A 16,700-nucleotide genomic window follows, 5' to 3' on the forward strand; every position below is an offset into this window, starting at 1 on the left:
GTTCACTTTGATCCTAGGATGGACTGACCATTTAAATTCCCTTGGCATCCACCTTTAAAAACTAAAAGAATAAAGATTTGCACAGTCTGCATGTTAATGACCCCTCAATTTCCCCTTCTCCAAATGTTGCTTCCTTTTAACCAAAGTAAAGGTTTACTACATGGAGTATATATATATATATATATATATATATATATATATATATATATATATGTACCATATAACCATATAAACGCTGAGTACAGCTCTGAAACGTGTAGCTACTGTAGCTTCTCGTATCCCAGCTATGAGCATGCAGCATGGAATATACAGTACAATACATACAGCTGGGGCAGTATACAGGGTACTGAGCAGAGTATGAAGGATTTAGGCATCGTGCCCAGCACAGCCTCATCTTTTGGTTTCACACAGGTCAGCTAGGGACACAATGTCAAATACGTGCAGGGAGACCCAATTCACAGGTAAAAAAAATTATAATTACACTTTAACCAGGACAAGCTGTGACGCTGCTCTCAGAAACAATGAGTCAATATCCACATTTCTGTTCTGTAGCCCGACACCCACAATCTGAGAACTGATATGTGCAGAAGTGACCTCATGCAACATCAGAGGCGCTGAATGCTGATGAACCCAAAGATGAGTGGTTTCCACCCCTTCTTTTGGTTAAAGGAACCCTACAATTATATTGTGACATTCCGAGGAACCCCACTGTAAGAAATCCAATTCAACGATAATTATATTGTAATGTGAGAATCCGTTATTGAGTCAGAGCGTCAAAATATGCCGTGTATGTTGTCTGATTGTTCTTTCGTTACACACACATTATATTGAATATTCTTCATTGGTATATTCTGATTATATAGCCAGTTACATTAGAAAGTTAGAATGACTGTGCTGCTGTCCCAAGATCTCTGTAGATTCAGTTACATGTGAAGTATTTTAAGTAAAAGAGGTGTGGTTAACCTACTGTAGTCTAAGAACTAGAATAGACACACAGGACATGGTTTTAAGGTGCTAGAACTGCCCTGTTTAGGTTGAAACTGAGTGATTATTGACAACTAGGTTCTAGCTGAGAGAAGAGGCTATGACAGTGAGGTTAGATTAATAAGGAGATCTGAGAATGTTCCCGTTTTCTGTGTGTGGAGTTGTGGGCAGTTCATATGACATCAGTTTTAAGCTGCAGGACAATTTGGACTAGAAATATATATTAACAGCTGATTGAAGCAATATTATCTGGGTAAATATCGAATAGTGTTCGCTGAGAGAAGAGCAGGAGGCTGGGAGGAAGAGGAGCAGAACATCTTTATACCTTCAAGATGTAGCAGGTTAAGAGAAGGGATGTGTTAAGATCTGGAGAGATACCTGGATTTAATAGAAATGATTAAGAAGATTATGCAATCGTCAATGACAATATCCTAACCTATTGGGAAAGTCATCGTCAACCGCAATCTTTACTATTTTTGTATGTAAGTAATTATCCTCAAAATAAACATGAATTTTCCATGAATTATTGTATTTATATTGTTTCAAGTTATTCAAAAACTAATAAAAAGAATATTAAAAAAAATAAACGTTTATTTTTTGTGTGCAAAGACTAGAATGCTGAGTTCTGTTATGCTCGCATAATCTATGGAACAGATGTAAAAATACATTTTACACCAACCTACTCTAATAACGTGTCTGAGATCAGATGCATTGTAAGGAACCCCAACCCTCTCTAATCGCGCGTCTGAGATCAGATGCATTGTAAGGAACCCCAACCCTCTCTAATAGCGCGTCTGAGATCAGATGCATTGTAAGGAACCCCAACCCTCTGTAATAGCGTTTCTGAGATCAGATGCATTGTAAGGAACCCCAACCCTCTCTAATAGCGCGTCTGAGATCAGATGCATTGTAAGGAACCCCAACCCTCTCTAATAGCACTTCTGTGATCAGATGCATTGTAAGGAACCCCAACCCTCTCTAATAGCGTGTCTGAGATCAGATGCATTGTAAGGAACCCCAACCCTCTCTAATAGCGCATCTGTGATCAGATGCATTGTAAGGAACCCCAACCCTCTCTAATAGCACGTCTGTGATCAGATGCATTGTAAGGAACCCCAACCCTCTCTAATAGCGCGTCTGAGACCAGATGCATTGTAAATTATTCTGTATTTGGTCCAATTTTCAGACGACCTGAAAATTGCAGGGAACCTATTAGGGATGCGTGCAGAAACCCTGTGAAAACACTGCCAATAGATAACCAATTAGCCCATCAGAGAGGCTAATATCTAATCCCTTGAACCTAAAGGACTTCTTGTAGTTTCTCGTTGGAGTATTGTTTTGGTTGTTCTACCACCCAGAGTAGCCAAGAAATTGTAAGAGTTGTACATATTGGATTTGAACTCTTTATTACGGCTCATGGGGCTTTGTGAGCTTGTCTTATAATATCAATTGTTAGTCCAAATAAAAAAAGTATCGCCTAATACTGAAGTACTCATTTACTCTGCACTATCGCCACAGGACTAACACAGGCATTTCTACATATGTCACAAACACAAAGTAACCCTTCCCTGGAAGTCACAGCAAAGTGGAGCATTTTGCATTCGTTTTTCCTATGTCCCAAGGCAGAGGATACATTGCGTCTCTCATTTCACTTTCAGGCATCTCCTTAGAGCCAAAAGGTCTTGAAATACCAGTCTTTTTCTCCAACAATCTCGCCTCTTTCTCATTGTCGTCCTGTGGATTCTTTTTAATAGGAGAGATCACAAAATGTGAAATAAACATGCACGCTGTAGGTAAGGCACTCACGGTCGCTAATTCCCCCAATCAGCAGAGGAAAGAAGTCACAAATTAATTTCCAAAAGGACAAGCAGAAGAACAGGTTACCGTCACTAAGAAAAATAATTACAACCAAAAAAAAAGTAGTCTTGTCTCTGTTAAAGAGGGCAGGGCAAGAATGTTCCTACAGCTTCCTGGGTGTGGATCACATTGTGTAACCTTAGACGGAGCAGTAACGTCTGTTTATCACATCTACCTTGCTGAGGCTCACCTGCAAGACGCAGACGGGTGTCTTCTCCAGAAGACTTGTGAGTCACCCACCTACTTATTTATCCGATTTCCTTTCGCTCTTCATTCTGCGCTCTAATACCAACCCGAGAGGTTTCCCCAGTGCCGAGGAGCTGCAGGAGCAAGAAAAACCTTAAGACATCAAGACCGGGAACACGATGGAAGAGCAAAATTCAAAGAAAGCCAATGGCTCCCACGCTGAATCGGATGACTCGAATGGCAGTTTCCACCTGGAGTCAGGGGATTCAAGTATCAACGCTGAGAATCCAGAGGTGCCCAATGGATCCAGCCCGGAACAAGGAGGCAAACTAAAATCTGCCCTCAAAACCAACATTGGGTCGGGGGGTGTAAAGGTTGGTAGGGCAAGTCTTTTTGCGCACGATGGGACCTACAATCCCGGCGGTGACGGTACAGAAGCGAGGAGGTCTGTTCGTATCAGTTCAGGATCTAATATAGACCCAGACGATGTCCTGTGTGATTCCTGCATCGACGACAAAAAGAGGGCCGTTAAATCCTGCCTCGTCTGCCAGACATCCTTCTGCGAAATCCACCTCAAGCCCCATCTTGAGGGAGCTGCCTTCCGGGACCATAAGCTGCTGGAGCCCATCAGGGACTTTGAAGCCAGGAAATGCCAACTGCACAGCAAAACGATGGAGCTGTTCTGTCAAACAGACCAGACATGCATTTGCTATCTGTGCATGTTCCAGGAGCATAAGAATCACAGCACAGTCACTGTGGAGGCTGAGAAATATGTGAAAGAGGTGAGTACTGCTCTTTAAACCACATTGATCTTGGGAGACAGCAGCCTGCGTACTGTACAACTCATGGGTTAGCAACCAGTCAGAGAAGGGTCCTGTACTGTGCAGTAAATAACAGTTACAATGCGCCAAGTATAGTCAGGGTAAACTACAGAGAAGCATGGCAAAGTCTGTCTGTCCTGAGAGATGCAGGTAACAGCCTCCCCAGAGGAGAGGCAGGAGAAAACATTACAAACGGTGGAAATATGTGTCGGGGAAAAGTGGGGAGAAAGGTGGGCGAAAGGTGTACAGTTTTATATCAGATGGGGGAACAAAGCAAGCTGGCTGTGATACGTTATGTGCCGAAAAATGTCTTTGTTTCTATGCCTTGCATTGTTGGTTCTTAGCAAGTCACACACTCAGTGCTAAGTGTTTGAATGCTTTGAACGTCCAAGAAGAGGAATATCTTTGCTACAGCCTGTGAAGTTCAGGCTCAGGTTTCTAGCTGCGCCATTTCTTTGTTTGCAACCAGATTTTGGCTGGTTTGATCTTTTGGAAACAAATGTTTGGAGAAGCCATTATTAAAACCCAATAAAAGGCTCGGGGGCTTAATCCATATCAGCCATAATTCCCCCGTTTAAGTGAATAGGGAATTTCATCAGACAAACAGTCCAATCGGCTGCTTTGTCAGGTATAAAATAAGACCCTTCATGTGCTTCGTGATATTACAGATTGAACAGCCCAAGAGAAATAGCCTTTCTAACTGATGTCATACGTCAAGTTCTGTGCGCTGTTTGTACAGAAACTAATTACATAGTGGGAGCCTTGATGCAATATTACTACAAAGCAGTCATTTGCAGCATTACATCCAACAGATACAACCTTCTAGTGCAGGGGTGGCCAACTCCAGTCCTCAAGGGCCATGTTTTCAGGATATCCCTGCTTCAGCACAGGTGGCTCAATCAGTGGCTCAGTCGAAGACTGAGCCACTGATTGAGCCACCTGTGCTGAAGCAGGGATATCCTGAGATCCTGACCTGTTGGCGGCCCTTGAAGACTGGAGTTGGCCATTCCTGTTCTAGTGCTTTTTGGTTGAATTTTTTCAGTGGCATCAATAATTCTGATGGATGACATTTTTGATTCAGTAACTAGTTGGAGACGCCTCATTTTTTTTTTAGTGGAGGCCAAAGTCTAACCCTTGACTTCCCTGATATACCGCTTCCATTAATCAATGGCACCAACCACAAATAATCCCCATATCACTGATCTGACTGTACTGATAAGGAGTTCCAGTACAACCAACTTTTCAATAAACAGGAGTAACGACTTATAACCCTTTTTCGAAGTATTTGCCACATTCAAATGCAACACGTCCAATGGGAAGAATCCAAACAACAAAAGTCTTCCTTTTCTTAAAGACTTTTCATTTTTATCCAAAATGTGTTTTTCACCAACTCCCCATTTATAGGTTCTATATCCCCCCAAATGTTTGTTTTTTAGGAGGACCCAGGAAAGCAGAGCACTCTTAAAATACAGCAACGTCCGATTTTCTAATTGATGCAGCTCTGCCCCTAGGGACATAACCCATCGTTTGTCAGTTGAAGACAATGGCCGCCATTTTCCCCTATCCCACACAGAAAACTTACAAGCAGATATCTGGGGAGTTAGGGATCAGATCACTGCGTGCAGCAGGAAAACAGATTAGTTTTAAATATCCTGGTATATACTACTGTACGTCAAGGTATATACTCTGAGCCAAATTCTCAAGTCAAGAGTGGACATGTTGGTAGCTGCTTCTTAAAGTGAAAGTAGCAGTTGTTGAGCGAGTGGAGCAGTATATAAACCCTTCGAGCATTCCTGGCCCCAGGCGAACCGGTTTAAATGCGGTGGAAATTCTGCTGTGTTCCTGCCTGAACAGAGCAAGGTTGAGGGCGTCTCCTCCATTACGACATTTCTAAAATGCCTTTATTTAATAGCTGTAATTCTATGGCTGTTTTTGAGCCCCACCCTGGGTGTGCCGGAGCATCACTCACACCGGACACTCGCCCGCAGCGAAGTCATGTATGTTGTGCAGGTTGACATCACCTCAACCCTGCCCAAGGAGAAGAGAAGAGGCAGTCAATGTAACTACAACACACACACAAACTCCAGTATCTCTTTGTCCTACAATGTAACTACAACACACACCAACTCCAATATCTCTTTGTCCTACAATGTAACTACAACACACACCAACTCCAATATCTCTTTGCCCTACAATGTAACTACAACACACACACAAACTCCAATATCTCTTTGCCCTACAATGTAACTACAACACACACCAACTCCAATATCTCTTTGTCCTACAATGTAACTACAACACACACACAAACTCCAATATCTCTTTGCCCTACAATGTAACTACAACACACTCCAGCTCCAATATCTCTTTGCCCTACAATGTAACTACAACACACACCAACTCCAATATCTCTTTGTCCTACAATGTAACTACAACACACACACAAACTCCAGTATCTCTTTGTCCTACAATGTAACTACAACACACTCCAGCTCCAATATCTCTTTGATAAGGTAATATCATATTATGCATATATTGCCTAATGTGACTTGTAGATACAGTACCTTACGGAGCACACCCTACTTATTCAGCTTCACAGAGGTCTATATCAGGATTTCTGCTTAGTTTCCTGTGTGATACTTGATACATATAGGACACATATACTATGTTGATCCCGAGCCCCACGGCTGTCAGTATCATGATCCTATGACCTCCAGTACGTCATTTTAATACCCATTATTTTATATATGTGTTGTATTTAATAAAGTTGATGTTTTAAATCATACACTAATCACCAGAGGGTGAACTCGAGTGCTACACTGGGTTCTTCTCTACCTTTTCTACCAATATCTCTTTGCCCTACAATGTAACTACAACACACACCAACGCCAATATCTCTTGCCCTACAATGTAACTACAACACACACCAACTCCAATATCTCTTTACCCTACAATGTAACAAACTACACACACCAACGCCAATTTCTCTTTGTCCTACAATGTAACTACAACACACACCAACTCCAATATCTCTTTGTCCTACAATGTAACTAACAACACAAACAAACTCCAATATCTCTTTGTCCTACAATGTAACTAACAACACAAACAAACTCCAATATCTCTTTGTCCTACAATGTAACTAAAACACACACCAACTCCAATATCTCTCTGTCCTACAATGTAACTACAAAACACACCAACTCCAATATCTCTTTGCCCTACAATGTAACTAGAACACACACCAACTCCAATATCTCTTTGCCCTACAATGTAACTACAAAACACACACAAACTCCAATATCTCTTTACACTACAATGTAACTAAAAAACACACCAACTCCAATATCTCTTTGTCCTACAATGTAACCACAGCATACAGTACAACAACTCGATGTGCCTCGTTGTCCCACAATGTAACTACAACACACCACAGCAAAATGCTCCAAGAACTACATCGGCCTTCACTTGAGTCTAGGCTCAACGTCTATTTTTCCGGTCTTACCTTGAAATACTTTCTGGGCAAGCTACCCGCCTATCTGAACAAGCTGCTCACCCCTACCACATGCAGCACTAGTCATCTGAGATCTGACTTCCAGAGACCGTTCACGGCCCCAAGGTTCAGCAAAGTATCCGACCGCTCCTCCTTCTCTACCCATGCAGCTCACAACTGGAACAGTCTGCTGGAGACTCTCAAAGCTGCCTCCAGTTTAAATTCTTTCAAGACTTCAGCAGTCTCACATTTTAATCTGGTCTGTAACTGTTATATACGCCCATAACATATACAATATTATCACTAACTGTCCAAGAAATGTCTTTAAATTGAAGGTATAACCCCTGTTCATTTAATGTAACCATGTATTGTTAAACAAACACAATCCTTGCAAGCTCTAACCCCAGAACCCACCATATTATATATATATATATATATATATATTTGTGTCAAAAAGAGTGCTACTGGACGTCATCAAAAATGTATATAACAAAATACAGAAATACCCAATGCTACATACAATATGACAAAAAATACATAGTAAAATACTTCCATGTTAGTATTCTCTTGAGTAAGGGTCATTTAGTTAAACCCTTTGGTCAAAGCATTATAAGCCTGCAGCCACGTCACAGCACGACCAGTATGCAGCCACGTCACAGCACGACCAGTATGCAGCCACGTCACAGCACGACCAGTATGCAGCCACGTCACAGCACGACCAGTATGCAGCCACGTCACGGCACGACCGGTATGCAGCCACGTCACGGCACGACCAGTATGCAGCCACGTCACAGCACGACCAGTATGCAGCCACGTCACAGAACGACCAGTATGCAGCCACGTCACGGCATGACCAGTATGCAGCCACGTCACAGCACGACCAGTACGCAGCCACGTCACGGCACGGCCAGTATGCAGCCACGTCACGGCACGACCAGTATGCAGCCACGTCACGGCACGACCAGTATGCAGCCACGTCACGACCAGTATGCAGCCACGTCACAGCACGACCAGTATGCAGCCACGTCACGGCACGACCAGTATGCAGCCACGTCACGGCACGATCAGTATGCAGCCACATCACGGCACGACCAGTATGCAGCCACGTCACGGCACGACCAGTATGCAGCCACGTCACGGCATGACCAGTATGCAGCCACGTCACGGCATGACCAGTATGCAGTCACGGCACGACCAGTATGCAGCCACGTCACAGCACGACCAGTATGCAGCCACGTCACAGCACGACCAGTATGCAGCCACGTCACGGCACGACCAGTATGCAGGTCCTAACACTGCCTGTGAAAATTCGCATTTACCTCTATAGTGGAGGGAGAATGGTCTCAATTCACCTGACCTGCACAGGTACACCTGCTACTAAAAAGTGGGGAAGGGCGCGCTTAAACCCAGAGAGGAGGGGCCACAAACCTTCAAACAACAGTTACTAGTTGACAATTAATGAACACACAATCCTTGAACTTGTAGGGATTGTGTGTTCATTAATTGGCAACTGGTATCAGTTGTTAGGAGGTTAGTGCCCCCCCTCCCAGGGTTTAAGCTCGCCCCCCCCCCTCCCAGGGTTTAAGCTCGCCGCCCCCCTCCCAGGGTTTAAGCTCGCTCCCTCCCAGGGTTTAAGCTTGCCCCCCCTCTCCCAGGGTTTAAGCTCGCCCCCCCCCTCCCAGGGTTTAAGCTCACCCTCCCCACTTTTTAAGTAGCAGCAGGTTTTCCCATGTGCCTGTGCAGGACAGACCCACTGAGGCCATTCTCCCTCCAGCAGAGGTAACTGAGAGTTTCACAGGCAGTGTTAGGGCCTGCATACTGGTCATACTGTGACGTGGCTGCATACTGGTCATACTGTGACGTGGCTGCATACTGGTCATGCTGTGACGTGGCTGCATACTGGTCATGCTGTGACGTGGCTGCATACTGGTTGTGCCGTGACGTGGCTGCATACTGGTCGTGCCGTGACGTGGCTGCATACTGGTCATGCCGTGACGTGGCTGCATACTGGTCATGCCGTGACGTGGCTGCATACTGGTCATGCCGTGACGTGGCTGCATACTGGTCGTGCCGTGACGTGGCTGCATACTAGTCGTGCCATGATGTGGCTGCATACTGGTCGTGCCGTGACGTGGCTGCATACTGGTCATGCCATGACGTGGCTGCATACTGGTCATGCCGTGACGTGGCTGCATACTGGTCATGCTGTGACGTGGCTGCATACTGGTCGTGCCGTGACGTGGCTGCAAACTGGTCATGCCGTGACGTGGCTGCATACTGGTCATGCCGTGACGTGGCTGCATACTGGTCATGCTGTGACGTGGCTGCATACTGGTCATGCGGTGACGTGGCTGCATACTGGTCATGTCGTGACGTGGCTGCATACTGGTTGTGCCGTGACGTGGCTGCATACTGGTCATGCCGTGACGTGGCTGCATACTGGTCATGCCGTGACGTGGCTGCATACTGGTCATGCCGTGACGTGGCTGCATACTGGTCGTGCCGTGACGTGGCTGCATACTGGTCGTGACGTGGCTGCATACTGGTCGTGCCGTGACGTGGCTGCATACTGGTCGTGACGTGGCTGCATACTGGTCATGCCGTGACGTGGCTGCATACTGGTCATGCTGTGACGTGGCTGCATACTGGTTGTGCCGTGACGTGGCTGCAAACTGGTCATGCCGTGACGTGGCTGCATACTGGTTGTGCCGTGACGTGGCTGCATACTGGTCGTGACGTGGCTGCATACTGGTCGTGCCGTGACGTGGCTGCATACTGGTCATGCGGTGACGTGGCTGCATACTGGTCATGTCGTGACGTGGCTGCATACTGGTTGTGCCGTGACGTGGCTGCATACTGGTCATGCCGTGACGTGGCTGCATACTGGTCATGCCGTGACGTGGCTGCATACTGGTCATGCCGTGACGTGGCTGCATACTGGTCGTGCCGTGACGTGGCTGCATACTGGTCGTGACGTGGCTGCATACTGGTCGTGCCGTGACGTGGCTGCATACTGGTCGTGACGTGGCTGCATACTGGTCATGCCGTGACGTGGCTGCATACTGGTCATGCTGTGACGTGGCTGCATACTGGTTGTGCCGTGACGTGGCTGCAAACTGGTCATGCCGTGACGTGGCTGCATACTGGTTGTGCCGTGACGTGGCTGCATACTGGTCATGCTGTGACGTGGCTGCATACTGGTCATGCGGTGACGTGGCTGCATACTGGTCATGCCGTGACGTGGCTGCATACTGGTTGTGCCGTGACGTGGCTGCATACTGGTCGTGCCGTGACGTGGCTGCATACTGGTCGTGCCGTGACGTGGCTGCATACTGGTCATGCCGTGACGTGGCTGCATACTGGTCGTGCCGTGACGTGGCTGCATACTGGTCGTGCCGTGACGTGGCTGCATACTGGTCATGCCGTGACGTGGCTGCATACTGGTCGTGCCGTGACGTGGCTGCATACTGGTCGTGACGTGGCTGCATACTGGTCGTGCCGTGACGTGGCTGCATACTGGTCGTGACGTGGCTGCATACTGGTCATGCCGTGACGTGGCTGCATACTGGTCATGCTGTGACGTGGCTGCATACTGGTTGTGCCGTGACGTGGCTGCAAACTGGTCATGCCGTGACGTGGCTGCATACTGGTTGTGCCGTGACGTGGCTGCATACTGGTCATGCTGTGACGTGGCTGCATACTGGTCATGCGGTGACGTGGCTGCATACTGGTCATGCCGTGACGTGGCTGCATACTGGTTGTGCCGTGACGTGGCTGCATACTGGTCGTGCCGTGACGTGGCTGCATACTGGTCGTGCCGTGACGTGGCTGCATACTGGTCATGCCGTGACGTGGCTGCATACTGGTCGTGCCGTGACGTGGCTGCATACTGGTCGTGCCGTGACGTGGCTGCATACTGGTCATGCCGTGACGTGGCTGCATACTGGTCATGCCGTGACGTGGCTGCATACTGGTCATGCCGTGACGTGGCAGCAGGCTTATAACGCTTTGGCCAAAGGGTTTAACTAAGTGACACTGACATGAGAATACGAACATTGAAGTATTGAACTATGTATTTTGTCACATTGGATGTATCATTGGGTATTTCTGTCTTTTGTTGTAACCGTGTATTGTTATCATAACTGTGCGCAGGACATATTTGAAAACAGGAGGTAACTCCCAATGTTTTACTTCCTGGTAAAACATTTTATAATAAATAAGCTGCAACAGGAGCCCATGTACTAAGTCGCTTTCTGAGCAGAGAAAGGGGCATCTTTATTATTATATGTACTAAAGTCTCCTGGCTGAAAAACTGCACAAAACTAGCACCACATTTATCAAAGAAAAGGAACCCCATTGAAATTGGAGTTTTTGCTTCAAAAAATCCTGTGCTGTTTTTTTGCGTTGATTTTTGCCCCCCGTTTTGCAGCTGGAGAACATTAGTAGATGAGCAGCAGTGTGTTCTGACACACGACCCAATCTGCTGCAGATTTTTGGACTGCTGAACTGGGACAAAAAAAACCCCATCAAATTTCCAAATAAAAATCTTTCACGTTGAAACCAATGGTTTTTTTCTGATAAAATCCGGGCGCTTTTTTTGCATCACTTGCCCCACTTTTGCACCTGGAATATTTGATAGATGACCTTTTTAGAAGTTACGTCCCCTAAAACGCAGCTGAATTTTAACAGATTGAACGGGGTAAGGTGACACTCAGAAGTGCACATTTGATACATCTCATTATATAAATATATATGGTGCGTCTGGTCCTCCCTAACTCCTGCGATAAACCCCAATTAAATCACAAGCGGACATTAATGGGACATTCAAAATATGCAAAACAACACAGGCCAATTCTTTTTCGTGCTACATACTCCATAAGGGCATTTAATTATAGTGTGACTGATACATTGCGTCACAGGGGCAGGTTATCGCCTCGCCTGGTTTCTGCTTTACATAGCAGTTCCTTGGAGGTGTGTGGCTCCTCCCTTCAGCACAGAGCCCCTACCAATTCTCCAACTGGCATAAAGGTACAACACACCTCATTGTCAGTCCACACATCACCCGCCACCGAAGAGCAGGTGAGTGTCTGTGGCTGACAGAAGAGATATGTGTCAGCATTAATATTGCACACCTGTGCACCCACAGGTCACCTTTATAATAAGGGAACTCTGATACTGGCTTTAGCCAGCTTTTAATTGCACTAAATCACTAAAGCATAAGCTTCATTTATTTAACCCCTTCAGGGCATTTTTACATATCACACACAGTTTAGTCCACGGTACAATAAGAAATAACATATTCAATGTAGGTAGCTGCTAAACGGAGGTTACCTTTATGCTGTTGCAAGGCTTGAATCATGTTTTGATCAAAAGATGCAACCAAATGACTCCTTTGTTACACAGACGTATGTTCTAAATGTAAACATGTCACTAGTATATTTTAGCCCAAATAGGAGCGCAGGATCTGTTCTTTTGTTTAAAACAACATGAGTCCTTTCGAAATGATTTTATAAAAGCAAAACCTCAATGCACTAACATTTCTAAAGAGAAAATTAGCCCTCTGGAAATAATGGTGCAGACGAAACTTCCTTCATTGGTTGGCACTGGTCCTGGTAAATCCGATCATGTGAACCATCCCGGGTCGGCAACTCTTGATGACATCACTCTTCAGCATGCCAACTTCCCAACCGCGGTTCCCCATGGTAGCCTCTGGCACGCGGCTCTCTCCACACGGTGAGAGAGCCGAGTTATCGCAGTTCCCAGACAGCTCCACCAATCACTGCTCTACCAACGCGTTTCATGGACACGGTCCACTTCGTTGGGGGAGCAAGGAGCGGAACATATGGAGGTGCAAGCTGAATAGGATGCTATTTGCATCAATAATGGCGTAGAACATACAGTAGACCCACCAAATGTCTGCAAAAGGGAGGGGTGCAGAAAACTAGACGGAGTTCATAGCATCAGTTCAAAGAAATGGGAGAGTTTACCCCGAAGGGAAAAGAAACAAAATGAAAAGACGGGAGTTCCTTGTGAATATGAATGATCAGCGAATTCATGGAAATGCTGTCCCACGCAGCACTGTCAGGAGAAAGGCAGAAAGAGAGAGGAAGGTGGCGATACAGTTATTGATCAAAGGCTCCTGGAGTCACCACTGGGCCAGAACACAGATCCAGATTTGTCAGAGATAAGGAACTGCGCTGAAAGGGGATTTTTTCCCCTTAACCCTTTGAGTTTGGCCAATGTCCTAAGAAGTGCTACTCTGGGGGTCTTGTGACCTGAGCCCAATTTTTAGGTGACATCGTGATTCGTGACCTCAACTCTCAGTGAGGAGGATCTTCTTTTTTGTGCATGACATCATCACAGTCATGACATCACTACACTAGTGATGTCATCCCCCGCAAGCCTTCAGGTCCCCAAAAAGGGTCACGTCCACATTTTTTTGCACTGATCATTGGAGCGAGATTATTCAATCTTTGGAGCCATATGAAGCTCCGGCAAAAAGTGAATTTAGGTGTGAATTCCTGGCTGCAGAATTTGTGACACACTAGTGCAGGGATGGCAAACTCCAATCCTCAAGGGCCACCAACAGGTCAGGTTTTCAGGATATCCCTGCTTCAGCACAGGTGGCTCAATCAGTGGCTCAGACTGAGCCACTGATTGAGCCATCTGTGCTGAAGCAGTGACTGTTTGAGCCACCTGGGCTGAAGCAGGGATATCCTGAAAACCTGACCTGTTGGTGGCCATTTGGGACAGGAATTGCCCACCCCTGCACTAAGACAAAAAGTACCAATGAACACAATATAATTTTTACCATTTAGATCCCAAACATTTTGCTGGTTTCTGTCCTTGTTCGGCAGCTTGGAGTCTTTGATTAAAAAAAAAAAAGACAACTTTTAACCCTTCGGGTGCCCCTTGAGATAGCTACCACGTGATGGGATCTGGCACTCTGGTGCTCCCCCTAGTTGCTAGGTCACGCTATTTGCTAGTTTTCTTGGGGAGATCGCGCCCTGAGATCCTGCGGAGCGCCGGACGCGATCTGGCTACCCCGAGCAGCGGAAGAAGGGGAACGCACATTCCCTGCCGTCATCAGTGATGCTGCGATCGCCTTACGGTGAAGCGAAGGAAGGGATGCCGGTGCCTCTCCGGCACACACAGAGTTAAATGCGGTGTACTTTGTGCAGTTGTGTTGGAAAGGGTGTTTATTCCGGGCTGAGAGTGACGCTGAGAGCCAGGGGCAGAATTGGATGCATCCCATATCTTGCCCTCTTGCAACAGCCACAAATGACAATGAGAATGCCTCTACGTGTTAATTAGGACGGAAATAGCTTTCTGCGTGCCGGGAAAAATTCCCAGAGATGCAAACCTCGTAAACACCAACATCTGTGATATTTGGGGTATGGAAGTAAAAAAGGCTTTTTTAATTGAAAAGGGGTGATTTTTTTTTTATCAGGGAGATTCCTTTGAAGTCTATGGGGGCTATTCACTAAAGGGTAATAGTGCCGATCAGGCACCTGTGCACGGAAATGCTCACTTACTTAAATGGAAGTTGCTGTGTTTAATAAATAACCCCCTATGAGGCTACAACTGATAAATCAGTGAGACCGACCCCCATATAAGTGAGACAGACCCCCATATCAGTGAGATAGACCCCCATATCAGCGAGACAGACCCCCATATCAGCGAAACAGACCCCCATATCTGTGAGACAGACCCTCATATCAGCAAGACAGACCCCATATCAGCGAGACAGACCCCCATATCAGCGAGACAGACCCCCATATCAATGAGGCAGACACCCATATCAGTGAGACAGACCCCATATCAGTGAGACAGACCCCCATATCAGCGAGACAGAACCCATATCAGTGAGACTGACCCCCATATCAGTGAGACTGACCCCCATATCAGTGAGACAGTTTCCATATCAGTGAGACAGACCCCATATCAATGAGACAGACCCCATATCAGTGAGACAGTTTCAATATCAGTGAGACAGACCCCATATCAGTGAGACCGACCCCCATATCTGTGAGACAGACCCCATATCTGTGAGACAATTTCCATATCAGTGAGACAGACCCACATATCAGTGAGACAGTTTCCATATCTGTGAAACAGACCCCATATCAGTAAGACAGACCCCACATCAGTGAGACAGATCCATATCTGTGAGGCAGACCCCATATCAGTGAGACAGTTTTGATATCAGTGAGACAGACCCCCATATCAGTGAGACAGACTCCATATCAATGAGACAGACCCCATATCAGTGAGACAGACCCCCATATCAGTGAGACAGTTTCCATATCAGTGAGACAGACCCACATATCAATGATAAAGACCCCCATATAAGCGAGACAGACCTATATCAGTGAGGCAGACTCCCATATCAGTGAGACAGATCCCATATCTGTGAGACAGATCCCATATCAGTGAGACAATTTCCATATCAGTGAGACAGACCCCAAATCAGTGAGACAGACCCCATATCAGTGAGACAGACCCCATATCAGTGAGACAGACCCCCATATCAGTGAGACAGACCCCCATATCAGTGAGACAGACCCCCATATCAATGAAACAGGCCCCCATATCAGCGTGACAGACCCCCATATCAGTGAGACAGACACCCATATAAGTGAGACACACCCTATATCAGTGAGACAGACCCCATATCAATGAGACAAACTCCATATCAGTGAGACAGATCCTATATCAGAATGACAGACCCCATATTTGTGAGACAGACCCCATATCAGTGGGACAGTTTCCATGTCAGTGAGACAGACCCCATATCAGTGAGACAGACCCCATATCAGTGAGACAGACACCCATATCAGTGAGACAGACACCCATATCCGAGAGACAGACCACATATCAACGAGACAGTTTCCATATCAGTGAGACAGACGCCAGTTTCTTTACCCCAGTTTACTAGCTACAAGAGCAATTTGCTAGCAGAACCTGCGAGTTATTTATGGGGCAAAACGAAATTAATTCACCAGACTTATCATAGAAAAAGCTCTCATGGATACTTCTACAGTAGTTTCTTTTAAGCACCATATGACTCGAAGGTGTCTATGTATTGTATTGTATGTCTTCATTTATATAGCGCCAAAAGTGTACTCAGGACTTCACAAAGAATACATACAGTGCAGGGAATTATAATAATACAATAAGTGCAGCAAAATCAGACAATAGGAAAGGAAATCCCTGCCCCGAAGAGCTTACAATCTAAGAGGTTTGATGGGAAACTTACAGAGACAGCAGGTGAGGGAATACGTGCTGTAGATGGCAGTGCTTGGTCACAATGGGTGGTAGGAGTGACTGAGTGTGGGACAATAGCCATGAGTGCAGGC

The 16,700-nt window shown here is 46.1% G+C and overlaps 1 protein-coding gene across 2 annotated transcripts in view; it reads left to right on the forward strand.

Moving 5' to 3' along the window:
• Positions 1-2,980: 2,980 nt before the first annotated feature.
• The window catches only part of TRIM29 (tripartite motif containing 29), a 38,563-nt gene continuing 24,843 nt past the window's right edge, over positions 2,981-16,700 (forward strand). The window contains exon 1 of one of the 2 annotated variants that reach the window (XM_075604138.1): positions 2,981-3,809. In XM_075604138.1, coding sequence (XP_075460253.1) covers positions 3,207-3,809 — 603 coding nt within the window. In that variant the 5' untranslated portion in view covers positions 2,981-3,206. The remainder of the gene's footprint in view (positions 3,810-16,700) is intronic. The other variant, XM_075604139.1, reaches the window with a different exon arrangement.

The sequence above is a fragment of the Ascaphus truei genome, chromosome 6 (assembly GCF_040206685.1).
Source record: "Ascaphus truei isolate aAscTru1 chromosome 6, aAscTru1.hap1, whole genome shotgun sequence".
In the NCBI taxonomy this organism is placed as follows: domain Eukaryota; kingdom Metazoa; phylum Chordata; class Amphibia; order Anura; family Ascaphidae; genus Ascaphus; species Ascaphus truei.